The sequence below is a fragment of the Orycteropus afer genome, unplaced genomic scaffold (genome assembly GCF_000298275.1).
Source record: "Orycteropus afer afer isolate SDZICR_OR568_19922 unplaced genomic scaffold, OryAfe1.0 scaffold00040, whole genome shotgun sequence".
NCBI classification, from domain to species: domain Eukaryota; kingdom Metazoa; phylum Chordata; class Mammalia; order Tubulidentata; family Orycteropodidae; genus Orycteropus; species Orycteropus afer.
Genome location: NW_006921627.1, coordinates 991,887 through 1,018,300, shown reverse-complemented (window position 1 = coordinate 1,018,300; position 26,414 = coordinate 991,887). Strand labels below are relative to the sequence as shown.

General features: G+C 42.8%; 1 protein-coding gene across 1 annotated transcript in view; it reads right to left on the bottom strand.

The window, feature by feature from the left end:
• Nucleotides 1–26,414, bottom strand: part of MICAL3 (microtubule associated monooxygenase, calponin and LIM domain containing 3) — a 143,407-nt gene that overhangs the window by 100,104 nt on the left and 16,889 nt on the right. Inside the window, exons 9-16 of the mRNA XM_007937016.2 lie at nucleotides 25,969–26,095; nucleotides 24,399–24,495; nucleotides 21,394–21,541; nucleotides 19,080–19,276; nucleotides 16,760–16,872; nucleotides 16,601–16,663; nucleotides 15,952–16,125; nucleotides 1,437–1,623 (exon numbers count right to left, since the gene is read on the bottom strand). Of these exons, the coding sequence (XP_007935207.1) occupies nucleotides 1,437–1,623; nucleotides 15,952–16,125; nucleotides 16,601–16,663; nucleotides 16,760–16,872; nucleotides 19,080–19,276; nucleotides 21,394–21,541; nucleotides 24,399–24,495; nucleotides 25,969–26,095 (1,106 nt within the window). The remainder of the gene's footprint in view (nucleotides 1–1,436; nucleotides 1,624–15,951; nucleotides 16,126–16,600; nucleotides 16,664–16,759; nucleotides 16,873–19,079; nucleotides 19,277–21,393; nucleotides 21,542–24,398; nucleotides 24,496–25,968; nucleotides 26,096–26,414) is intronic.

Here is a 26,414-nt window from a genome sequence, read left to right as displayed (position 1 = left end):
CGACTCGACGGCACTTAACAACAACAACAACAAGTCCAGCTTCTCAGATTATATGCTTGAATAAGTATTGTGAGAGGACACAACCCTGATGCACTCCCTTCTTGATTTTAAACCATGCAGTGCCCCCTTGTTCTGTTCAAACGACAGCCTCCTGGTCTATGTACAGGTTCCTCATGAGTACAATTAAGTGTTCTAGAATTCCCATTCTTCTCAATGTTATATGAGCTTTATTTTATCCCCGTGTGATCATCTCTCAATTCATCAGATGTGTGTGGTGAGATGCTGATATTATAGAGAGATGGTAACACTGGGAGCAAGTCAGTCATCTGCAAGAGGCAAAGGCAGGAGAGCCCAAGGATCAGGGTTATAGTTTCCATTTGCTGGGATTAACCTTAGGCAAGAAATGGACTTAAGGACCTGTGATTTTCCTTCTATAAAGTAAGGACAAAAAAAAGTAAGGACATTGTATCCCCTTTAACTCAAGATCCCACCATGATGTAAGAATACAAGTGTCTGTGAAACCAGAGAAATGATTTAGGTAAATGCACATCACATTCATTTCATTACTGAGTAATGCTTTGACACAGCATGGTGACGTCAGAAAAATATTTATAGAAGAATTTTAGAGGAAAAACAAAGGATAGAGAGAAATAGGAAAGACTAGGAAACGCAGGGTGAAGGGGGAAATACATATACATATTAGTTGTTAGGTGCTACTGAGTTGATTTCGACTCACAGGGACTCCATTTGACAGAGTAATATTACCCTGCAGGATTTCCTAGGCTGTAATCTTTAGTAGAGCAGATCATCAAGTCTTTTCTCCTATGGAGCCACGGGGTGAGTTTGAACAACCAACCTGTCCACTGGCAGCTGAGAGCTTAACTGCTGTACCACCAAGGCTCCTTTACACACACACATACACACAAACCCACCTACTGCCACTGAGTCAATTCCAACTTATACAGACCCTTTAGGAGAGGGAATAACTGCCCCATAGGGTTTCCAAGGCTGTGAATCTTTCAGCAGCAGACCACCCCATCTTTCTCCTGCAGAGATGTTGCAGACCTTTCAGTTAACAGCCGAATGCTGTACCTAGTATGCCACCAGCACTCGTGTGTGTGTGTGTGTATAAATATATAAAAACTCACTGCCATTGAGTCAATTCTGACTCATAGTGACCACTACTGGGTTTCCAAAGTGGTAAATCTTTACGGAAGTAGATTGCCCAGTCTTCTTTCCACAGAGAGGCTGATGAGTTTGAAACACCAACCTTCTGGTTAGCAGTCAAATGCCTTAAGCACTGCACCACCAGAGCTCCTTATATACAGTATGGATGAATAAATAAAGAAGGTAGTAAGGGGCGCAAAGGCCTCCAGCTCAAGGAGAAAGTGCCCCTGAGCCCAGTTCCCAGGTATGGCCCAGGCACAGAGACTCACCATCCTCGATGTCATAGGCATAGGCTGAGAGACGCAGGGTGGTGGCGCAGTACTGGCACTTGAAGCAGCTTCGGTGGAAGAACTTGCCCTCAGCACTCAGCCTCTCCATCACGTAGACTCGCTTCTGGCAAAAATAGCATGTGTCGCTGCCCCCCAAGTTCTGCGGGAACTCCTTCTTTATGGAGCCCTGTAGGAGGTGGGGAAAGGGAGCAAGGGAAAAGAGGAGGAGGCACGTCAGGGCAGGGCCTCTCGAGCTCACCTCCAGGAGTCATGTGCCCTCTAAGTAGCAGAACCGACTCTCACTAAGTGACTTTGCCTTGGGACTAAGAGAATTACATGGCTATGGCAACCCTTGCTTTTGGCTCTCCCAAACAGCAGCAGTACATTGCAGGAACCGTGTCATACATGCCTAACTGTAAGACCGTGTCAGATCCTCAATGAATGCTGATCAACAAGCAAGAGCAAGCTAAGTCACTTCATTTCTGCTGACGGATCCAATTTCACAAGTCTGTAACTACCAAACCAAATTATTTTGACAAAATTATTTTCTGAGGGTAGCATATTCAGTGTCCCCTGGCTCTAGAGCATTCACTTTTAGAGACAGTTAAGTATGCTTTTCCACACCACATTCCCAAAAACTACTGCAGTCCTAGAAATTCAGTTACCAAGGTTGAAATAATCCCAAAGAAAACTACCACATGGCAGTATTGGCTGTATATGTTACTAAGCTACGAGCCAAAGCTGTGTATGTTTACATAGACAATGCTCTTGACACATCTCTTACCAGTTCCTTCTTGTCTAGAAGGGTTTTGGGCTGCTCTTTCCTTTGAAGCTGACTGGCTATCTGCTCAGCCAATGAGCTCACTCCGCCCGTGTACATCTTTATGTACTTCTAATGGTTGGAGATTATAAAATGACCAGAATGAAAGGAAATGAGAAGGGAAAAAATAAATTAAGAAGACAGGAAAAAAAAATAAATCTTTGAAAGGTGTGAAATGAATACAAGGTGCAGCAGCAAACCATGCCAACACAGTGCTCACAAGCAGAGATGCTGAGTGGTAAGAAAAAGCACTGTGTCAGTGTCCACACAGAGCCATCAGCATGGGCGGGAACACCAGCTTCAGGGAACATGATCTTCAGGAGGAGAAAACCTAGCCTTCGCACCTCTGGATCTGCAGTTCCAGGGAATGAGGAGGTGGGAAGTCAGGATGGATGCAAACACAGAATGAGAGTAAGACAGGCCTCCGTGCTTCCAATTACATAGAGAATTCAAGAGAAACAACTCCCATTCAGACAGCAAGTGGATGCCCAGACTGACAGCAGGTCTCAAGAGTACTGGAGTGGAGTTTGGGAGTGATTTCCTCATTTAGAAAGAAACCAAGCTCACTCTCGCAAAGGCTCTCTCCACTTAAGTAACAAATGCCAATAGCCCTAATAGTGTTTGTGATAATCTCCTCCCTTCTTACCAACACTTGATCTACAACCACCCCGTTCACAGGCATCAAACACTGCCCCCCAAACCCAGACCAAACCCACTGCCACTGAGCTGATTCTGACTCACACAGACCCTATAGGACAGAGAAGAACTGCCCCACAGGGTTTCCAAGGCTGTAAATCTTTACAGAAGCAGACTGCCATATCTTTCTCTTGCAAAGCAGCAGGTGGGTTTGAACAGCTAACCTTATGGTGTGTAGTTGAGTGCTTTAACCACTGCACTACCAGAGCTCACTAAATACTCCCCTGAAGGGAAACTGAATACAATATAGCGATGCCCATATTTTCCATTCAGGCCAAAGCCCTCAAGGCTGGGTGGGACATCTTAAAACACGCTCCAGGAGGCTAACATCTGCAGCTCTGCAGTCAAGCGGCTACCATTAGTTTTGGGAAGTCAGAATGGGTTTTTAGTCCAGGAGAAAGAACAGAAGAAACATTCTTATAGGCTGGAAAAAGAACCCAACCAACTCAACCCTCTTTCTGGCAATGTTGATGAATCAATAAAAGAAAACTGTTGTTAGGTGCTACTGAGTTGGTTCCAGCTCACAGTGACCCTGTGGACACTGCTATGCCTGAGTCCACTGTTGCAGCCATTGTGTGTCAATCCATCTCATTGAAGGTCATCCTCTTTTTCGCTGATCCTCTATTTTACCAAGCATGATGTCCTTCTCCAGGGACTGGTCCCTCCAGACAGCATGTCCAAAGTATGTGAGATGAAATCCTACTGTCCTCATTTTCTGGAACATTCTGGCTGCACTTTCTCCAAGACAGATAACTACAAGGTTTTAATTGTAAGCCTTTCTGCTTACATCAATGATTGGCACCCTAGGCAGACCAGGTTTCAGCCTGTCTCAGGGACAGAGGTCAAAGTCTTTGTTGGCAGTCCTTTAGAGACTATATTTCCAAGTTGCCATCCATGGGGAGTTGTCACTGGCATTTTAGTGTGTGTGATATTCCCCTTCTGAACTGTGTGGAAGCAGGGAGCTCCCGGCCAAGTTTGAAGGGCCTTGACCCTAATTCTGATTCTGAAACATACCAGGAGAAGCTGTCCTGTACATGTCAGCAGCCCTCTTAGGCAACAGTTTGAATGGACAGACACATGAAGTCATGTGTAAGAATACTGCTGGCCTGAGCAAGGGCATATAGTGGGCTGGGCAGGGCTACACAAGAGGAGGACTTTAGGAGGGAATTAATGCCATGTAAATCCAGAAGTGACAGAAGCACAAATGAGGAGACAATTCTCCAAGATTCATCTGGCACTGGGGAATCAATAATATTTTTACACTTAAAATAAGGAGATTTCCAAGGATAGGTGCCACGTGCCCGCCCATTAGCTTCACAGCTTATACTCAGTAGTGGTCGACAAAAATAAGTGGCTCCTAAATCTAAACCGCCTTTAGATTAGGGACATTAGAGAAGCTTAGGCCTGAAAACAGACAGACACCAGGCAAAGCTGAGCAGGTAATTTAATAGCTGACACAGAGGGAGTGAAAACTGCATTTCTTTCAGTCAGCAGCAGACCAGTGAGGGTGTAGACCAGATATCAACTCTTAGGCTGGGACACTGAGCAAGCCCTGGGCCCCCACTGCTCAGCCAGAGCGCCTTCTTTCCCCACTAGAAGTTGCCACCCTCAGTAGTTATTGCCCAAGGCTGCCCGTGTGCAAAAGCATCGTCACGTTCAGTTCTCAGCGATGTGGCAACACTGACAAGCATCCTCCACCCCAAGAGAGGTGGGGACCCAGTTCTATTTGCTTCTGGCATGAAAAGGAGATGGTTTCCTTCTCCCCACTCTTAAAAAGTCTTCAAATTTAGCCATTGCTGGGCTTCTGCACACCACACGCATGCACAGGCTTCCACACACATACACTGCATCCAAAACCAAACCAAATTACTGCCATTGAGTCGATTCTGACTCATAGCAACCTCTCCCCTTGGGTTTCCAAGGTGGTATCTCTATGGAAGTAGATTGCCAAGTCTTCCTTTTGAGGAGTGGCTGGGGGGTATGAACCACCAGCCTTCTGGTTAGCAGTCAAATACCTAAGGCACTAGGCCACCAGAGTTTCCATACACTGTATATATGTATATATATCTCAAGAACGGGAAGCATAAGCAAAAAGGGCCAAAAGACCCTCCAATCTCTCTTGAAAGTGCTCTACAGCTGGATCAGTGCCATTGTAGGAAATAGCCAGGTTGACATTTTTAAATGATTATAAATCCAGAGGCACCCAAAATAGTGCATATTCACCACTCCATTTAAGTTTGTATTTTGTAACACATATTAATATGAAGACATCTGGAGTAAAAACAAATCAATGGCTAAAAATATTTATCATAATTTGATATCGTTTAAATGCAGTGAAAGTGGGTTTACTTTCCACAGACTATGATATGTGTTAAACATAACTTAATAAAAGCTTGTTGTTGTTATGTGCTGTCGAGTCAGACCCGACTCACTGCGACCCCTCCTTGGGTTTCTGAGGCAGTATCACTACGGAAGTAGATTGCCCCATCTTCTTAGTAGCCTCTTTAACTTAGGTGTTTAAAGGAGGCCCACAGACCTCGTAGGAAAAAACACATACCACCTTCTCTCCCTGGACATAACAGACTGCTGTAGGAGACAGGCCAAAGTTAAGAACCATACAACCTCCCTCAAGGCAGATGGCACTTGTGAAAGTGAAGTGAGCAGAGGCTGAGGAGGTAACACAGCTTTGCCAAGTCCCAGGCCATGCTACCTGTCGGAGGGAGTCAGAGGAAGGAGAGGCAGGGCGGCTGGAGGAACGGAGACTAAGAGAAAGCTCCCATTGGTCAACAAAAAATCGACGTGAAGGTTCAGGCTCTGGCTATAAAATACAAGATGGAGAGAAAAAAGAATCAAAGGAAACATCAAATAAAAAGTCACATGCTGACCTGAACATAAGGAACCTGGCAGCTTTAGACCCTTGTAGTTTAGACCCTCATCTAAGTAACACTGTCGTAAAGGAATACTCTTAGTTTCCAGAAACAAGAATGGCTTAGTAAACACTTCCAATTTGCTTCTAGCTCGCCCTTCCCTAACGCTTCCAGTGAAACACCTTCTGGGATATGGTCACTGCAGCTGTGCTCAACCTATGTCTTTACTTTTAGGGACTTCTGCTCCATCTACCTTCTAGGTTGGTAACTCTGCCGATGGGAAGCAGGGGGAGCCTTCTGCTAATGCTCTTTATGCTCTTCATGCTCTGCAGAGAGCCTCCTACTGGCCTCAGGTGGGACTGCATGTGAGGAAAAAGATTCTACCATTTCATTACCCCACTTGCCTTAAAAAAGAGCACAAAATTTGCATTTCCACCCAGATACACAGAATCAGAATATACATTTTAACAAGATGTATATACATAGTATCACCTGGGGATCTTGCGGCAATGTAGTTTCTGATTCAGCATATCTGGGGTACAAATTCTCAGCAGGTGGTCAAACCAGAATGAACCAGTTCTAAGCCCTGGTTTCCTATCAGGTTCAGGGTGAAACAGACACAGGTAGGAGAGACAAGGACTCAGTCAAGGTAATGAGAGGCTCTTTGCACCTCCAGCTCTGAGCAGATCCACTGTTTGTTACATCAGCCATCAGGCAAGATGGAGATAATGGCATTGGCACAGTTAGCTGGTGCCTTGCCAGCATCTGTTCCAGGTGCCCGGACAGCTGATGGGTCCTGAGCTAAGGACTCTGAGTAGGCTCAGCCACACAGGCTCCAGGAGAGCCAAGGAAGGTCTCTGCAGGAGAGTACACTCACCAAAAGGAGTAACCAAGAGAGAAACTGAGCTTCCCCTGGGAGGGCAGAACACATGGGAGGATGGGGGAGGGTGGGTGCTGGGTAGGAGCAGAGAGAGCTGGGGCATGCACATGCAGGATAATGGAACAGTGGAAGGGAGCACCTGGACTGAAGCCCTGATATGAGGAAATCAGAAGTCAACCCACAGGGGAAAAAAAGGAAATATCCCTGCAAACTTATTGCCTTGTCAGCTCAAACCCTATTTTCCCCTCTGCATTACAGCCCTAGACTTTTCATTGTCTCTCCCAACCAATCCCCTTTTATTTAACATACTTCCCTCCATTCCTCTGTTAGGCAATTTTCCATTAAACATCCTCACTCCTCACTAAACACACATTCCCCCAAAATGTAGGGCACTGCCCTGCTCAGTGGAAACACCTGTTTTTTTTTTTTTTTTTTGTAGAGAGGAATGCAGCCTGGGGAGGAGGAGGGTAGCAGGGTGCACAGTGCTTGAGAGAGAAAGTAACCCCAAGAAGAGTGAGCAAAGCCAAGCAAGACCATCAGTGAGGAGAGGAGAAGGACATCCACCCTCTTTCTCAAGCCCTGGGCTCTTCACTCTAACCCAGCACCTGATCCATTTGTGCCTGGACAGCACAGAGACGGCCTGCTTCTGGTTTGGTGATAGGGGAAGGAGCAGGGCGGAGGAGGACCCGGCTCTACCTAGCTTCCAAACAGACCCAAGAAGCAACCTACTTTGATGCTTAAACATAACTGTATTTCTCAGAGAGCAAAGGCAGAAGGGGAGGAGAGAATAAAATAAAAGCTTGTGTGAGATTGGTAAATAAGAGATTAATTATTCACTCTAGCTGCAAAGCTATACTCACTCAAGGTAACAATAAAAGAAGTCCCATTAAATAAGTAGGCTTCTTTATTTGGGCATCTCTGCTATTCATCTTTTAGTATTTCCACCCCAAAACCCCATACAACAACAACAACAAAATCATTGCCACTGAGTCAATTCCGACTCATAGCAACTCCCATTGGGTTTCCGAGCTTGAAGATCTTTACAAAAGTAGACTGCCCCATCTTCCTTCTGTGGAGGAGCTGGTGGGTTTGAACTGCTGACCCTCTGGTTAGCAGCCAAATGCCTTATCCACTATACTACTAGAGCTCCTTGGTTGCCAAAAAAGCCAAGCAAATTTCACCTGATAAATTATCTAGACCCTTCCTCTAAGAACCCATCCTGGTCATCAAATGCTATTCCACCACTGGCACATATTTTAGGGGTAGAAGTAGCATGACCTTGGGATGGGAAAGGTGAACAGAAATAGAAACTCATTAAGGCCCTTTACAGCAACACAAACATTCAGGAATAGCATCCAATCTGAACGCTGGGTGCATGAAGGCTCTACTGTGAATGCTATCAGCATTGCTAGCAAAAACAACTCTGGCTGTTGGCTAGGTGACAAGAGTGTGCAAGAAGCAAGGGAAGTGGGGAACGGCCCCACCGTTCTCTCTGGCCCACCACCACAGCGTGCCCCTCTGTTTGGCTCTTAGCATCCCATGCCATGGGTTCATGCTTGTTTACCCTCTCATGGCGGGGACTCTGCTTGCCATGGCTGTCAGCATCAAGATCCCTGAATGTCTGTAGGCAACAAAGGAGAAACTTAAGTTCCATCCAAAGGCTCTATTTGGACCTACTAAGTGACAATGAGAAATTCAGTGCTAGAAATTCAGAGTTCATTTCAAGACATTTTCCCTGCCCCCTACCACCCCCATCTCAAGTACCCACACTCCCATCTACACCACATCCCATGACCCAAGAGCAACTTTTTGTGTAGCCATGTGGCCCACTGGGCTACCAATGAGGTCAGCTAAACAGATAAATAAAGAACTAGTTAGTACAAAGGTGGAACAAACATTTCTTTCACACAGTGGTGTAAGATCAGAGACGTTAATGGAAGGTTCAAAAGGAAAGGCAGGTTAGAAGGGTGAACTTTCCACAAGACGTTAGAAAAGGAAAGGAAAGGGAGTTGGAAATTGGCTAGAATAAATGACCATTTTAATAGCCCAGAGGAAACTCAGGGTAGGGAGTGATCCCTGAATAGAACTATGGGATCAAAGCAAAATTTATCTACAGGAGAAAAGGACAAAGACTGGAGGCATTTTTAACGGACAGATGGGAATACGGACATGAGAGAGATGGAAACCTGTAAGAGAGGCATGCGGCTGCCTCCATTAATCTAAGGAAACCCCTCACACAGCAATCATGGGAACAGGGAAGACTACCCTTGTCACTCTCTGCATTAACTGCAGAGTCACCTTATGGCCATCTAATGGTAGAAAAGTTGATCAAAGATTCCAAATTGGCTAATCTTATTCAGGACCCATGGTCACACCACCTGGATTCAATTTCTGGCTCTATTACTTACTGTGTGACCTTGCACTTGACATCTCTACCTTATGCCTCCGTCTCTTCATTTGTAAAATGGGGATAATAGTACCTGCCTCATTGGGTTATTGTGAGAATTAGGTGAGATAATGCACAGGAAGAACTTAGAATATTGCTTGGGACACAGCAGCTCCTAGTGTTAGCTCTTAGTTAGCGACAAGGCAAAGAGCAGTCACTCAAATTGTAATAGCTCAGTTCTTAAACTCATGGACATAGGTTGGACCTTTAAAAATCAGACACATTATTAGGGGTCATATTTCTTTTCCTTCTAAATTTTATTTATGTTGTTTTTGTTATTGTTGAGAATATACACAGCAAAAAATACATCAACTCAACAATTTCTACACATACAACTTAGTGAGTTTGATTACATTTCTTGAATTGTGCCACCATTCTCACTCTCCTTTTCTGAGTTGTTCTTCTCTCATGAACATAAACTCACTGTGCTCTAAGGTTCCTATCTAATCTTCCTGTCATCAATTTGAACCCACTTAGGTAGATTTTAAAAGAGCACAATGCTCAAAGCAGACCTTTTTTTACAAGGTAAGGTTAAACTATGCTTGGTTTTAAGATGATTTCAAGGGATAGTTTTGGTTTAAGGTTTAAAAATTATCTAAGGGTAATCAACAGCACATAATAACAACAATAATAGTTTTAGAGGTTCATTCACCCTCCCTGGCTCCAAAAAGTCTAGAGTCCATGAGAGAATATGACATTCTGTTCTGCATTTCCCCCCTTTTGATCAGGATTCTGCTAAATGGAATCTTTCATCAAAATGTTCAGTAATGGTAGCTGGGCACCATCCAGTTCTTCTGGTAGGGGTCCCTTTTTAAATAGGACACTATAATTGAGAAAATGTCTTTCCATAGACCCTGTCTTCGAAATTAGTATTTTATTTAATAGGGATATATCATAAAGTCAATAAGCCATTCCATAATACACCTGAGATAAAAATCTGTCACAAGTATATTCTTGTCCTCATTAATCATGTCCACAGTTAACTATTCTATAAAGCAGTTCTTGAATGATTAAGCATGGAGTATGAGTGGGGTGTGTGGGGAAAGCGAGTGTTTGTTGGAAGAAATTGGATACACAAGAGGCAGGGCTCCTAGAATGAGAAGGAATCAAAATCATGTAGTGAAGCATTAGAAGCTTCCAAGTGCCCTTCCTAACCAGATCTCCTTGGGCTGCTCTAAATGGGGTTATAGAAAAATGTACTGCTCTCCAGGGATTCTGTGCCTCGAATCTGTGACAGAGTTCAAATTTTAATATGTGGTTGCACAATCTTATGTGGGATTGTACAGTCCCACAATGTAGGACTAGATTAAACTACTTGGGGTTTGAACATATTACGTGCGATTCTGAGGTTCAGCCAGGAATTACTGATTTGCAGCAATAAAGGTTGCTTCTGCTATATATGGTTTTGATTTCTGAAAAAACTTATCATTGAAAAGAGGGAAACTGACTTGGTCTCTACTCTAGCCACCTACACAGGTAGGAAGGCAGACAGACAGGGTCGGCATGCAGAAAAGATCACCTGCTGGCTGCCACGCACACGATGGGGAGATGGAGTAGGGGGAGGAGAGAGTGTGATCACTTTTTTGGGGCAGGTCCGAGAACGCTCCTTTCCCCGTCGCTTTTACACCAACAGACACAAACAGAGAGAACATTTGTGAAACAGTGGGCACATGAGGGCTGGTTCTGGAAGTACTGAAGGGCATTTGTCAAAAGAATCCCAAGAGGCCTCTTCCTTGCTCCTCAGTCCTCAACAGCAAATCACTCTCTGGCCAGAGAGGGTGGCTTCTCGTGGTCTCTGCCCTCCAGGTCAGTCCTGCATTTTCGGTTAAGCATAGGTCCTGTCCAAAATCTACACAGCTGGTCTTAGGGTCAGAGCTTAATGTCAGGGATCAAGAGTATAGTCTTCTTTGCTGGTTTTATCAGGGTTGTTGGGCTTGGTTATCAGTAGAGAGAAAGGGCAGAAAGGTCAACCATGACTGGAAGGTGGAGAATCCTTCTCCAAGGCTTAGCCACATGTATATCCATCAGCAGCAATGCATCACTTCCCACCAGAGCCACCTACAACAACATCCTGTCACCACTTCTTCATCTCAGTCCCCTCACTCACACCCAAAAGGTTCTGGAAAACTAGCAAGGAAATATAAGTTACAGAAACACAAAAATCACACCTACTGAATACCATAGGTATGATACCCACGGCTTTTCCCTGTTTCATCCATATAGATTGTATTTCCTTTCTTGTGAGTCTGTCTGTGATTTAAGGAAGACCTCAGTACTCAAGAAATAATCCCACATTCCCAGGCCTTTCAGAAACCTTCTAGAGGAATTCGGTTTCCTCATGCTCAGAATGACTGTGTGATGTTGCCACAGGTAGTGTCTGAGAGGAAATAAGTGGTAAAGCCTGGGAAAATAGCTCCACTGTTTGTTCCCTCTCACATGACAATCTGCCAAACCAAAGCTGGGTGATGAGTAGAATTAGTCTATGGGATGCATTTCTGAGATCAAAAGGCAAGAAAGTAGGGGAGGGAAGAGCCACTGTGTTTACATAGGAAGGTAAAACAGAGAAGTCACTGGCAAACAAAGGTGCTACTCATTTCCTCTCTTCTACACTGTGACCTAAGCAGACACTGGTCCTAGTACCAGCTCAGCCACTGCTGTTGTGAGGCCACACCCTCCTCCTGCCTTGGTCTGAACCACTTCAAAAGAAACACCAGTGAGTCACGGTGAACCAGTGAGTCACAGTGAGGTGTTTCCAGTCAGCCCCTCACTCCTGACGGGGATGAGGGAGGGCCAGCACTCAGGCTGAGTCAGGAGCTAAGGGCACTTATTGCACTATTGTAGATCCTCTGTCCCCAGGTTTCTGTGGCATCTGGTATTGCACTCCTAGGTTCCACCTTCCAGAAGACAAATCTGGAAGGCCAAGATTCACAACACCATCTCTGATTTAGTGTTCAGAAAAAAATATTATGTGACTATTACACATTTCACATACACATATGAACTGTGAGTTATATTTCTTTCTCAGTGCTACTTCTCTGCAGCCAAGTAAATTCCCAACTCTGTATGACCTGAAGCATGTAAGAATCTAACAAGCTTTCAATTGCTCATGGGTTCTCACTTATCACTCTGAGCACAGAAGCAACTCAGCTACCCCTTCTAACTGTAACCTCTCACGCCTATTCCATAGAACCTCTGTTTGATTTTAATGTTTCTATTCTGCTGCCTGTATAGCCTACCAGCATTCTACTTCATTGACTGTGATCAAAAATTGCCTGAATGGCAAAGTGTATAGATGGGGACTAACAACATTCCCCATATGACACCCAACACAAAGCTAGAGGCTATGAGATGCTTCATAAATAGAAGTACAAGTAGCTCCACAAAATCAAGCCTCTGATGCCCTTTTAGTACAGCTCCATCAGGCAACAAGTTGATGTGTCTGTTTTCACCAGGACAGAGATCCCAGCTCAGCCACGCTTCATTGGGTCACTAAATTTACTGCCTCTGAGACTTCCCAAGCAAGCCCATCCAAGGTTCTCCAAAGCCACTGAAAATCACTTGTCATTCATTCATGTGTATTACCTTCCCTCCCCTTTGCTCCTCTCATCTCAGTGGGCCTTTATGAATCTTCTATGAATCTACAGCTTTTAGAATCTAGATTCCAAGTGATTAGAGTTCATTAGTTCAACAGATCCTCAACTTAAGATTTTCTTTCAAATCACACCTTCCACTTAGACATCAAGGCAAAAGGTAGGGACACATAATAGAAATAAACTTCCAATGAATTTTTTGGAGGAGATGCCTTCCAAGTGTAGAGAAAGAGACAGCTTGGCTTCTTCTGTTGTGAGTTTAGACATTACTCCCAAGATTCCATCTCAGCCTCATGGGCCCTCTCTTAAATGTGGCATAATATTAAAAAAAGATTAGAAATGAACACTTTGCCCTGAATGTAATTTAAATAAAACCCAGCTCACCACTCCCAAGCACCTCCCAGCAATAGCTGTTACTCTATAGCATAAGAGGCTGGCGAGGCTGACTGGGGACGATGCTGATGGCATCAAGGGCCACTCAGAATCTGGTCAGTCCTGGATGAAATCAAACCATGAGGCAGCCAGTCCAGGCTCCTCTCACTGGAGTGGGAACTTGCTCACTGTGACGTGGGGAAAAATACAGTACTGGTAGAGGCCTCCAACCCCTAGGCAGAGTTTTCTACTATAAACCAGGTGCCATCTTCTTCCTTCCTGGCCTGTTGTGCACTGCTTAGGGGAAGCAGTTTTCCAGGAGATATTGTTTAGAGTTTAGAGAAAACTTCCAGAAAGAGTATTTCAAATGTAGACAAAACACCAAAAAAGTGCCCATGAACATCTTTACCCAGGGTTTAAAACAAACAAAAATCATAGTTCAGGACTATTTTCTGGAATAACACTTTTCTATCTAACATGAAAGGTTCAACTACCCTCATTCTCAGCCTGAGGGATTCAGGATTTTCCCTCCAATGATCTCACAGAGACACACTATGCAAAAAGTCAACTTTGGACAAATGCTACAAAGCAAAATTGCAAAGGCAATTATAAAGCACCTAGCAACACAGTTTCATTAACTCCAAATTAACTCCCAACACTTTTACCTGGTCTCTCAAATTCCAGGGACTTAAACTAATCATATACTAAAATAAGCACTGCCAGAGTCACTGCTCAGATGAGCACAGAGACTTCCTTCCCTGGAGAGCTGGGACTCCAATGCACAGACCTCGAGCCTGTGTGGATCAGAGGAAGAGTGGGGTGAGATGGCCTGAGTAGGCAGCACCCGTCCTGGACCCTGGGAAGTTTCTTTACCTGTTTCCACTGGGGGGTGGGAGCAGGGCGACCCTGTCCAGGCAAGCAGCAGGATGGCTGGCTGACCCCACGCTCTTGTGTCGGCTGTGACACACAGGTCAAATATGGGGGGGGACAGGACATGGAGACAAAACAAAATAAAACACAGTAAGGTAGGAGAAGACAAAAAAAAGGTGCTCAAGGGAGACAGACACACATCTATGAACTGAGGAGGGGGGCGGAATTCTTAAAAGTCACACATATAAAGGAAAGGAAATACTCCCTTGGGGGGCAGGGGGTGAGCAAATCCAGAAATAACAGGAAAATGGAAGCTCTGATTCTCATTACTCTTTTCCAAAGTCCAAAGTTCTTTTAGCGTAGCCTACTAATTCTGATTTGGAACACTAATCTTTGCATCCAAAGTGAGGACAGCAACTAGGGGTCAACCTTCCTCTCACAGAGAGTGTTCCATTGCTGGAGTTGTAACCCCCGCAGCTTTCCTGAGGTGGGGTGGCACCTGGGGCTCCCAGAGCCTCTGGACAACCTCAGCATTTACCACAAAGATCATCTGTAAGCCATGACATGAATGGACTGGAGTATAAAGATTAATCACCACAGACTGTTATGTGAGCAGAAGTTAGTTATGGTCAGACTCCAAGAAAGGTCAGTCCCACCTTCCTGGTTTACAGAACAATGGCTGATGAGGATGGAGAAGATGGAGAAAGAGAAAAGGAATAAAAGGATGGGCTTCCAGGTCCAGATGGTCCCTCAGGTGGTCAAGAAATTTTCAGCGTGAATCTCCAAACCCCAATGCTTCCTCTTATAAAAAGTCTTAGTGACAAGTTTTCTTGTCAGAAAACAAGACCTAACAAAGACACTTCAAGTCAAACGTTCCCGTCTAGCATGTTCCTGCTTGACTTATGGGAGTACAACTTAGGATTCATGAAGAATCTTTAAAACATTCATATGGTCTGATCTAGTAATATCCTAGGAAAATAATTTGAAAAAGAAACAACAACAAAAAGCTTTATCATAGGAATTTTTGTCACTGTACTTTATAAAGAAAGACTTGAAACAACTGAAATCATTATACACTAGAGGAATTCTGACTCATAGCGACCCCTCCTTGGGTTTCCATACAGTATCTCTACAGAAGTAGATTGTTCAGTCTTCCTTCCGAGGAGTGGCTGGTGGCTTTGAACTGCTAGCCTTCTGGTTAGCAGTCAAATGCCTTTGGCACTACACCAACAAAGCTCCCATACTTTATAAAGAAAGACTTGAAACAACTAAAATCATTTAGCACTGGAGGAATAGTTAAGAAGAGCATGGACACACACATTTTCAAAGATGTTTATAAAGAGTTTGGAACAATATGGTAGTAAATTAAAAGTTATATGAAAAAAGTAGACTAGAAACAAGTATATTAATCATAGCCTTAACTGTGAAAACACAAATGTAATGAAAAAAGACCAGAATGAAAAACAGCAAAATATCAATGGAATTATGCTGTCGTTACGTGCCATCAAGTCATCTCCAACTCACAGCGACCCCTCCTCAGGTTTCCAAGGTGGCATCTCTATGGAAGTAGATAGCCCAATCTTCCCTCTGAGGAGTGGCTGGATTATCTTATACTTCTCAGAATTTTCCTCAATAAACATGTACTTCTTTTATAATTTAAACATGTGTGTATGTGAATATATACAGACATACCTATATACATATGTATACATTTTTTAAATGCCTCTGATTTTTGTTACAGACATCTTGGACTTGAACGCTGAGGCCAAGGCAGTTCCAAAAGCAGTTCTCTTCATAAGAAAAGCTCACGAAATGCTCTTCTTGGCCATAGTCAGCCAAGAGAAAATCGACACCAATCTTGAGCCCACAGATCCTAGGGTCTGTTACATACCCCACCTCTTTTGACTAAAAAGATTCCTCTAGCCTGTTATGACCACAGCAAATCGGATGGGCAAGGTGTGCTATGGGCCTTACCTGTCTCCTTATGCCAGTGGACTGCGGGGGCGCATTCTCTTCAAATTTGGCCAGCAGCTGTGTTGCCATGTATTTCACTTTGTTCTGGTTCCCAACGGCAATGTCCATCCTTCTGTCTGTCAGGGTGCTCACCAGCGTGGGTCTTTCTCCTCTGTAGCTCCGAGGGGCCTCCTCCTAATGAACGCCAACCACCCAAGAACCACACTCTGTTATAGGAGGCCCCGCCAAATTCCCGTCCCTCCAAGAAGTTCAGTTGCTCCGTGGCACAGGGGCTGGTATTTATGCTTAAGATTGAGCTTAATAGCTCTCTTCAAGGTTCTAATCTCAAGAAGCAAGTCAGCAAGACTTCAGTACATGACAGCAGTAAGAGAAAGTACTCAGACTTTTGCTGGTGTTATGTCCCAGAGAGTCACCGCCCTTTGCCAAATGTGTGATTTCAAAGAGCCAAAAAAGCACTAGGGCACATGTGTGTTCTCTTGGACCCTCCCCGCAAAATTAAGCACAGGAGCCGGCCCTTAGAAAAAGCATCTGCCCACAGAAATTCTTATAAAAAGTTAAGAGTTAATATACCAATTTGAAGAAATTAAGGACATAAACAAAAAAGGGCAATTCAGTATAATCACTCAGGCAAACCCCAGATGATTCTCACCTCCTCTGATTGACTGGTCTTTCTCCTCTTTCCAGCACCATCTAAGTCCTTTTCCTTTTTATCCTATACCAGGAGAGGAGGGAAAACACATTACTGTAGCTCCCATGCCTTGCTATCAGCTTTGCATCCTATGGGAAGACTCCCCCCTCCCCCATTTACCTTGGGAGAACGCTTCCGAGAGATGGTCTGCCCAAGTTTGCTGAGGAAGGAGATGGGGGATTTGGTGCTGGCTATCAGGACTGCCTTCTCCTCAGCGTTCAAGTCCAAGGTGTCTGTGGACAAAAATCAGCAAGGCTCAAGGATGGTCCTGGAGGGGGAACATCAAGTCCTGACCAGCACTACTGTCTCTTAATGGCGGTTCATGGGACCTCAGAAAGCTCTAACAGTGCACCAGCTATGACAAAAGCATGAGAATCTCCAGAGGAAAGCCTATGAAAGAAAAAGGTCTGGATGGCGAACCTTCTCTTTTCCCTCCACATAAACAAAGTAAACTCTCTTCTTCCTAATCAACTTCAACTGGAAAAAAATCCACTTTTGCTTTTCAAAGACTGGAGTCTGCCTGCGATTGTCAGTTGCAGTACAGTGCTGACACTTTACCTTTCTGATAAAAATTTCAGGGGTGAGGAAGAGAGGGAAGAGGAAGAGAGGAAACGAAAGGGTACGTAACTCAGGTTCATGCTCTGGTGTATGTAAACATCATGCACTTAAGGCTCTTCCTGAGTGGACACGCTATTGCTAAGAGCTGTACATCTCTGCTGTAACTGCAGTAGTTGGTCAGATCGGAAAGGGAACTCTGTTATGGAATCAGAAAAGGCCACGGATGCCTACAAGATACATGGGCTGCTAGTACCACAAACGTGGTAGATTTCAATGTTTTATTAGTAATATTAGAAAATAACTTACAAAAATTAAAGCAAGTAACAAATAGCTAACATTTATTAAGTGCGTCCCACTGCTGAAAATTCTTCTTAACTTATCACAATTTAATGATATACAGCAAAAGCTTATGAAAGCCAGAACCTGTGTAAGGCAGAAACCTGTTAGAGAGGGAAAATGTAAATATCTCCCGCTAAAACAAGTGATAGAAAAGCAGTAAAACTGCACCCTGTCAAAGGTGGAATACTTGCAAGATCCAGAAAAACAAGACCGTCTTGCAGGGTTTCAACTCTCACAGGTTTCACTGTGTATTATCTTCTCTTTATAGATGGGGAAACTGAGGCACAGAGAAATTTTAGCAATTTGTCTAAGGTCAAGCAAAGTGGACATACTGGGATATAAATCCAGGTCACACACTATAGTCTACACTCTTAAGCATTATGCTACACTTACTCGCAGGGATAATAAATAACAAATATTTTTTATAGAATGAGGCAGCAGGCTGAGGACTTGCTCTGGGAAATACCAAGAGGTAGGAGAAGAAAGAGAAGCCAGAGAAAGAACAGTTAAAGGAGAAGGAAGGAGAGTGAGGCAAGTACAGTACAGGATCATGGAAGCTGAAGGGAAGACAGAGCTTTGAGAAAAAGGACATTATTCCACAGCAATGAATGATGCGAAAAAATCAAGTGGATGAGGGGCGAGGAATGAGAAAAGAATGTGGATTTAGTGTTTTTTTTTTTTTTTTTAAATGATTATGGAGAACAATTTTGATAGAGCATAAAAATAGAAGCAAGGTTGCAAAGTGTTCACCAGTTCAGGCAGTGAGGCAGTAGAGGCAACAAGTATAGTCCACTTTTTCAAAAAGGCTGGTTCTAAAGAAAAAGGCTATACGAAGGTTGTAGAGTCAAGGGGAAAATATGGAAAGGAGTGCTTTCTGCCTATTTATTTGCCTATTCTGCCAAGTGACTGAGTGAGAAAGGTTTGGGAAAGAATGAGTGGTTAAGGATATGAAAAAACCCAAACTCCTTATCAAAGAGTCAATTTTGACTCACAGTGACCCTACAGGACAGAGTAGAACTGCCCCATAGGATTTCCAAAGCTATAATCTTTACAGAAGCAGAATGTCACATCTTTCTCCCATGGAATGGCTGGTGGGTTTGATATTTTGGTTAGGAGCTGAGTGCTTAACCACTGTACCACCAGAGTTCCTTGAGGACACACTTAAAAAAAAAAAAAAAAAATCACTGCCATCAAGTCGATCTTGACTCATAGTGACTCCTTTTGAGTTTCTGAGGCAGTAAATCTTTATGGAAGTAGACTGCTCAGTCTTCCTTCCACAGGGTGGCTGGTGGATTTAAACCGTCAACCTTCCAGTTAGCACTCAAATGCCACCAGACCTCATTTGAGGTCATACTAGAGAAGAGAAAAAGGAAATGAAATCCCAGAGACTTCCTCTGATAGCCAACCAGAAAAAGCAGGGTAAGCTGAAGTCTGCTTTTGGTGGTGCTGATGAAGGATACAGTTAGAGAGGAAGACAGAAAAGCCAGGCAAAAACACAGGGATATGGAGGTCATTCAGGGCAATGTCACAGCCAGGCCCTTACCACTAGAGGGGAGTGAGTCCTTGAACATCTCATAGAACTGGGTCAAGTACATCACCATGGACAGCTTGTCAGGCTCCCCCACAGAGGCCATCTCTTTGCCGGTCATGATGGGAGAAATGCCTAGTTCCTTCTCGGCAATATCAAAGGCCAGTTGGTTATTCTTCTCCACATTCTGCTCATCCAGAGAATCGAAGTCTCTGAGAACCAAGACAAGGAAAATGTGTCAAGATGGGCTGACTGTCATCAAAACAGACAACACACTATCATGGAGTCCACATCATTTCCTGGTGTTTTGGTTAAAACCCAGGATACTGTGCATTACTGAAACCTAAAAGCAAACCTTTTTAATTCACCTCTTTTTCTCCTTTTTTACTAAGGAAACATTTAAGGAGAATGATTTAAGATCTAAGCAGTAAAGGAAAGAAGAGAGGCAAACTTGGAGAACTACCCTAATTTATCTGATAACATGACTTCTTACTCAAACGTTGCTCAAGAAAAGAAACTATCTTTAATATGTATTTTCCTGTACTTTGTGTTTGATATGTATACACTAAGCAAATGTTAAATAATGAAAAAAAAAAAAATCCTACTTGGATCAGATTACTCAAGGTCCTGAGATTATCACTGTTATGTCCCTTGGAACTGACAAATGTTATTGTATTAAATCAACGCTGGTAAATCTTAACTCAGCCTTCTCCTCAAAGGGAAATTCCAAAACCTTCCTCAAAAGATTTTTCCATTGCTAAATTTCCTGAGTTTTCCCAAGCATTTTGATTAGCCAACATTTCCCACTGTGTTTTATGCTATTCAATCAGAGTAAAGAGTGATAGCATTCTTCTTGACGTGATTTCAGATTAACTGGGCAGACCTTATTTTGCGTTAACCTACTGACCCCACAGCATTTTTTCATGTTTTAAATCCCTTTCTCTGTAGATTAAGCCTATTACACTCTGGAGGCCTCATCCTGGATGAAGTCATTGTAGTCTATACAGTGCCAAGCTACCTATTCACTGCTTTGTGTTCTAATATAAGATAACGCCACTACATAACTCTCCTAAACCTTTTCTCCAGGCAGCCTCTGGTCTTTTCTCATAGTAATGTACTTCCTATACCCCCATACACACCCCTCCACCCCATCTGCTAGGCTTCTTCCAGCTACATATGCCTTCATCTCCTTTTTTTTTTTTTTTTTCTTCTCACTTTCCCTGTGGAATAATTAACTGGTCCCATCTCCTAAATCACTTATGAACCATTTGTCACAATCTTTTTCTGCTTCTTCCTTTCTCCTCTCCCTTTTTTGGTAGGGGTGAGTAAGCTCTAATTTCACTTACCTTTTACCAGCCTCTGGAAGAGCTAAGGGACAGAACACCAGAAGTCACCTACCATTATCCAAGCTAATCAGAAATTCTCTAAACCACCACTATGTAAGGCTGTTTTTACTAATTCTTGGGTCAACAGTATATAACCATCATATAGAGACTATGTTTTTTAGGATGAAGCCATCATTAAAACAAAACAAAGAAACAAAAATTGGGCCCTTAAGCGGACCTAATGATGAAGAGGACAGGCAGCCAAAAGAAACCAACATGCTCTGCTTCTGTTTCTGAATGTTTTTGTTTGGTTCCCATGACAATAAATGATGATGGGGGACATCTGAGTGCACCGGTCACCAACAATTGGCCTGAGTCCTCCTAGTGCTGTCCTTAGTCTGCAGACAGGTGAGTGAAAAATGTCCAGAAAAGGAGATGGTACATGGTGTAGGTGGTTAGGGCAACGTGAGCTTCATGGGCTTGAAAGAGTATATGGGCAAAAAGTACAATCCTTAACAAAGAGATAACACCAATGATCCGTTATAAATTGGGTTAAGTATTCACTGGTTTTTGTTTTGTTGGTAGTGACATATTTGCCCTGAGCTAGCCAAATGTTCCAGCCAGGTTTCCCTTGTGACCAATAGCATTGGAAAGATAGCTGGCCAAGATGAAGAGTTCAACCCAGGGCCAATAAACAGAGTTTTCCTTTGTGTGAAGTTAATAGTTCCAGGTGGGTGTTGAAACCAGTTTTTGACCTTATGAGTGCTGTGCTGTTAAAAAATTCAGTTAATTAATTTTTAAAAAATTCCTGGATTGAGCTACACAATGCCTGACATACAGAGTTTAAATATAGCAAAATCAAAATTAATCACTGCCTTCTAGAGAAAGTTTTTTTACTACGTATCTCATTCTAGGAAATAGCACAAAATTTGGCTACTTGATAGCAGGCGGCTTTGAGATCCTTGGGAATAAAAAATAAAATACAAAATTTGATCAAGACTTACATTAGATCAGGGCGGTATCTATGGATAATTGCACACAAGGCCAGGCCACTTTTCCAAGACATGGTGAGATCTGTCACGTTTACCCCTGCGTAGCCATCTGTCTGCCTTTGGCACCAACCCAGCAGCTTGCTTGAACGAGCTACAGACTCTAAAACAACAACGAAATTATTACTGGAAATAATGGTCACCTAGTAGCGTTGATATGATAGAGGATTCTCTTTGTAGTACATGTATCCAGTATAAAAAATAACTTCACTAGATAACTCCTACCACCCTTTTCTCCAGGAAGCCTTTGGTCTTTTCTAACAGTAATGTACCCCTGTGTCATTCATTTTACCCTCCACCCTGTCTGGTAGGCACCCTTGAGCTACTTCTGCCTTCATCTTTTTTCCCTTGCCTTATGGGTGACTATATGTTTTAAAATTCAACTCTTCATTCCTAGGGTTGAGCTACATAATGGGTGACAGATGGGAGTAAATTAAATAAATAGGGCAGGGACAAAACAGTTGTCACCCATTTTCAAAAGAAAATAATGAGGAGTCCAAAGCTATGTAATTGGTAACTGATATGAGGATAGTGGAATTTTAGGTAGACTACCAATTTACACAGATTCTCAGCTGAAATTCCACCTCACTAACAGAATCACAACCGTGGTGATCCGGAGCTGTTCAGGCTGAAGCCACGGGTCACTGTGGCACTCCTGGATACTGACTTAGATGGAACAGCACCACCTACTGAGCGGTCACCCTCACTTGTAATAGCTCTAGGACTTCTCTGGAGACCCTCAACGTAACGCTGGGAGAATGAGATTAGAAGATTATGCTCTAGCTAGCAGCAATTTAAACTAACAGCAAACAAAGCTCTGACCTTACACTTTCCACTTTGCCAAGTGAAGGAGCTCTGTAGGGTTACAAAGGCCAAAGAACCCAGATCAGAACAACCCTCAGGCCAGGCTGCGCACCCTGTATTATAAATTATCAGATCTTAAAAAACCAAATAAATCGAAAAATAAAAAACTCACTGCTGTCGAATCGGTCCTGACTCAGAATGACCCCTCCTTGGGTTGCCAAGGCAGTATCTCTATGGAAATACATTCCTCAGTCTTCCTTCCGAGGAGTGGCTGGTGGGTCTGAACTGCCAGCCTTCTGGTTAGCAGTCAAAATGCCTTAGGCACTATGTCAACAGGCACACAAATACTCTTGGGTGTTTTCCAGTTCATTTACATATCTTCTAAAACATGAACAGCCTTTATAAATCAGTTTTCCTTAATCGCATCAGAAGAACTCTGATATCTGCAAACTCCTAACTACATCCAAGAAAGTTGTTCCCTCACATAAGGCATCTGAAAATGTCTAGCTGTGATATCAAGTGACTTAGTGATCTGTGAACATAACAACATAAATGCTACATATCATGAAACTTGTGTTTCATTTAAGTCTTTCACAGTAAAAAATATACTTTGAAACTATACACAGAACCACTGCTGGTGCCATCATCATAAATCTCTTGGCTTCAGAAATTTACTTGATTCAGATGCCTCCTAAATCTGTAAATATCCACCTAATACGTACTGGGCAACTTCAATATTCCAAGCTCTAGAACGAATAACAAATATATACTCTCTGCTTTCTAGGAAATGACACTCCAGTAGGAAAGATGAAAATATTCTAATTGCCTTTTGGCCATCATAGCCACCTTGATATCCCCAAATCAAAATGCCCAAAATAGAACTAATCCTCTTGTTTTTAAAATTTTCTCATCCTCCCACTTTTTATTTAGACTGATGGCAGCACCATCTACGACTACTTATCACTTGCCTAATAGTGCAATCAACTGCCAATGCCTATTGTTTCTGCCACCTTACTATTCTCTCACATAGTTAATAATGACAATGATGAAATGGCTACCCAATATACACCAGGCATTGTAAAAATACACTTCACAGAATCCTCATGACCACACTGCAAGGCAGATATTATTACTCCCATTTCATAAAGACACTGAAATTCAGAGATGTTAAGTAGCTTGTCCAAGGCCACACACTTCACAAATGGCAGAATTTGAACTGGGACCCAGTTTGCATCTGGCCTCAAAGTCAACTCCTACTCCATTCCACTGCATTCTCCCTTTTGCATACTCACCATCAACAGTAGATTTAGGCCTTTATAGTTCAACCTAAAGGTTGAACTATCACAATGGGCTTCTAACTAGTATTTCTACCTCCAACATTTCCCTTCAACAATCCATCTCACATGTAGCTGACCAGATATACTCATGTTACTCTCCTTTTAAAAAAAATCTTCAGGGGCCCTTCTATGCACACAAAATACAGAATTACCTTTGCCTCTGTTGCTCTATCCTGTTCACATCTTAGGATAGCTAAGATGCCACTATTTCCTCCATAAGCCTTCCCCAATAACTTTAGTTGACTCTCTTCCTCTCTTAAGGGACAGCATACACATCAGACTTATGTTTGCATCCCCATAACACCTTAGGAGCCCTGGTGGTGCAATGGTTAAGTTCTTTGCTGCTAACCAAAAGATCAGTGAGTTGACTCCACCAACAGCTCCGCGGAAGATCTGGCGATCTGCTCCTGAAAGATTACAGCCTAGCAAATCCTATGGGGCAGTTCTACCCTGTCACACAAGGCTACTATGAGTTAGACTTGATTTGATGGTACATAACAATAACAACGTAACACCTTAAACTATATTTTTCAACCTTGACATTACTGATAATTTTGGTCATATAATTTTTTGTTGTGGGGGCTATCTTGTGCGTTAAAAATTTAACGGCACCTCTGGCTTCTAGCCACTACATAATAGTAGTACCTTCCCCCAGTTATGACAACTGAAAACGTCTCCAGACATTCTCAAATGTCCCCTGAAGGGTAAATCACACCTGACTGAGAAATAGTCAGTACTTAGACAGTACTGTGCACATCAACTGGTCAGTGAACGAATATAGGCTTCTCTGAACAAGAAAAGGCCATTACCAGAACTCACCATTACGAGTCAACTTTGGAGTGGTTCGCAAATTCACCAGGTTCTCCATTTCCAGATGAATGTCTTTTGTTTCTCCAGTATCATATAAATGGCGCACCTGGTGAAAAGTTACAACATCAAAATGAAGGAAAAGAAAATGCCAGGTTAACAAATCTCCATCCAAGCGTAGAATGATTGAGACAAATTACAGGGATAGCAGCAGGACAGGCAAAGTTTAGAAAGAAGTTATGATGATGCCCTTTAAATCCTTTACGGAATGAGGTAAGATTCTGTATGAACAAATATTTATTAATCTTGGTTTGGTCTAAAATGAAGCCAAAGACCAAAATCTCTTTGTCAAGAAGAAATTCGAAAAAGCCTCAATGTATGAAGGAGGGAACTCAGTGATGGCTTTATGTATATTCCAAGCAAGAGACAGTAAGATTGATACTACCCTGACAACATCCAAATGTTTACAACTACAGTCATGCAGGGAAAATACAACAGGAGCTCCACAAATCTTAAACTTTCCAAAAATTAAGAAGTTGTGGTAAAAATTAGCTACTCAGCCATGGCAGTCCACAGACAAGTCTCTTCTGGACCATTAACACTACTGATAAACAGCAGGTCTGTTGGATACCTTATGAACTCACCACACAAATATGGAAGACCTGAGGTGTAAACTTCAGGTAGAAGGTGAATAAAAAAATCACATTATGACAGAAGTAAAATATATCTAATGGGCTGCTTTCTGAAAACTCTTCTGCTCTTTGGGATCATTGTGCTTTGTGAGATATCATTCTCAATGCACTAATGAGGTTTTATAGATTCTAAGAAACAACTCAGTAGTATGAAATAGTTGACTAACAACAATAATAATATTGGTATCTTTTACATGTAGAGAGTGCTTTATCTTTCAAAATTCTTTCGAGTGAATAATTTCCTTTGACCTCACAAGGATCCTGTGTGTATAGACAAGGGTTATTACTTCAATTTTATAGGTGAGGAAACTGAGGTTCAGAGAAAAATGAAATAACCTAAGTCACAGGTGATTTGTAGCAAAAATGGAGGGAGAAGTCCCATCTCTTGACCACCGAACAGGTGCTCTTTCCCCTATAATACGCAATTTGAATTAGGAGGCATGGGATAATGCTTTGGATCCACCACTTTTGTTATGTTCGATCTTCTGCAAGTCATTCAACAACTCTCTGCCTTAGCTCCTCAGTCTGTTGATAGAAAACTGTATCTACCTGCAGCCAATTCAAAGGGACATCCACTTGATTACTAAAGAAGTATCCCATATATATGTTTGGTATTAATACCAAGCCCACTGCCATCGAGTCAATTCTGACTCATAGCAACCGCCATTCAGTTTCCAAGGCAGTAAATCTTTATGGAAATAGATTGCCCCATCTTCCTTCTGTGGAGCAGCTGGTGGTGAACCGCTGACCTTCTGGTTAGCAGCAATGCCTGAGGCACTGTGCCACCAGAGCTCCTTTGGTATTAATAGTTATACACATTTCATACATCAGAGGTATGATGTGTTCTGTGAGAGGGCTCAGATGTAGATAACTGACTAAATGGCTCTTACCTGGTTTGGCCGGAGGAAGTTGACATTAATATTGGGATACCTGGTGACCGGGTCAATGCTGTACTGGCTGAAGTTTTTACTCACATTCTCAGGGGTGGTCTGAGGCAGCAACCTATAAATGCTTTCCCTGCAATGACATAGCATATACTTAGAGAGTGATAAGCACCATAAACATCCCTCTCTCCTTTTAGAAAGTTCTTTTTTTATATCTTCAAGGATAATACAAACCGTCATCCTTGACCAGTTTCTACCAATCCTACATTAGCCCCCTCTTCTGATATCCACCACACTTCAGTGAGTCCACAAGAACTGGACTGATTAAGAGCCAACGAGAATAGCAAGCACACTGCTTTGGCCAGTGATACATGCCTGGCTCTAATTTAAAAGGCAACTCATTTACTGTTTGTTTTTTAAGTATACCAATATTTACCTTAATTTTTAAGAAA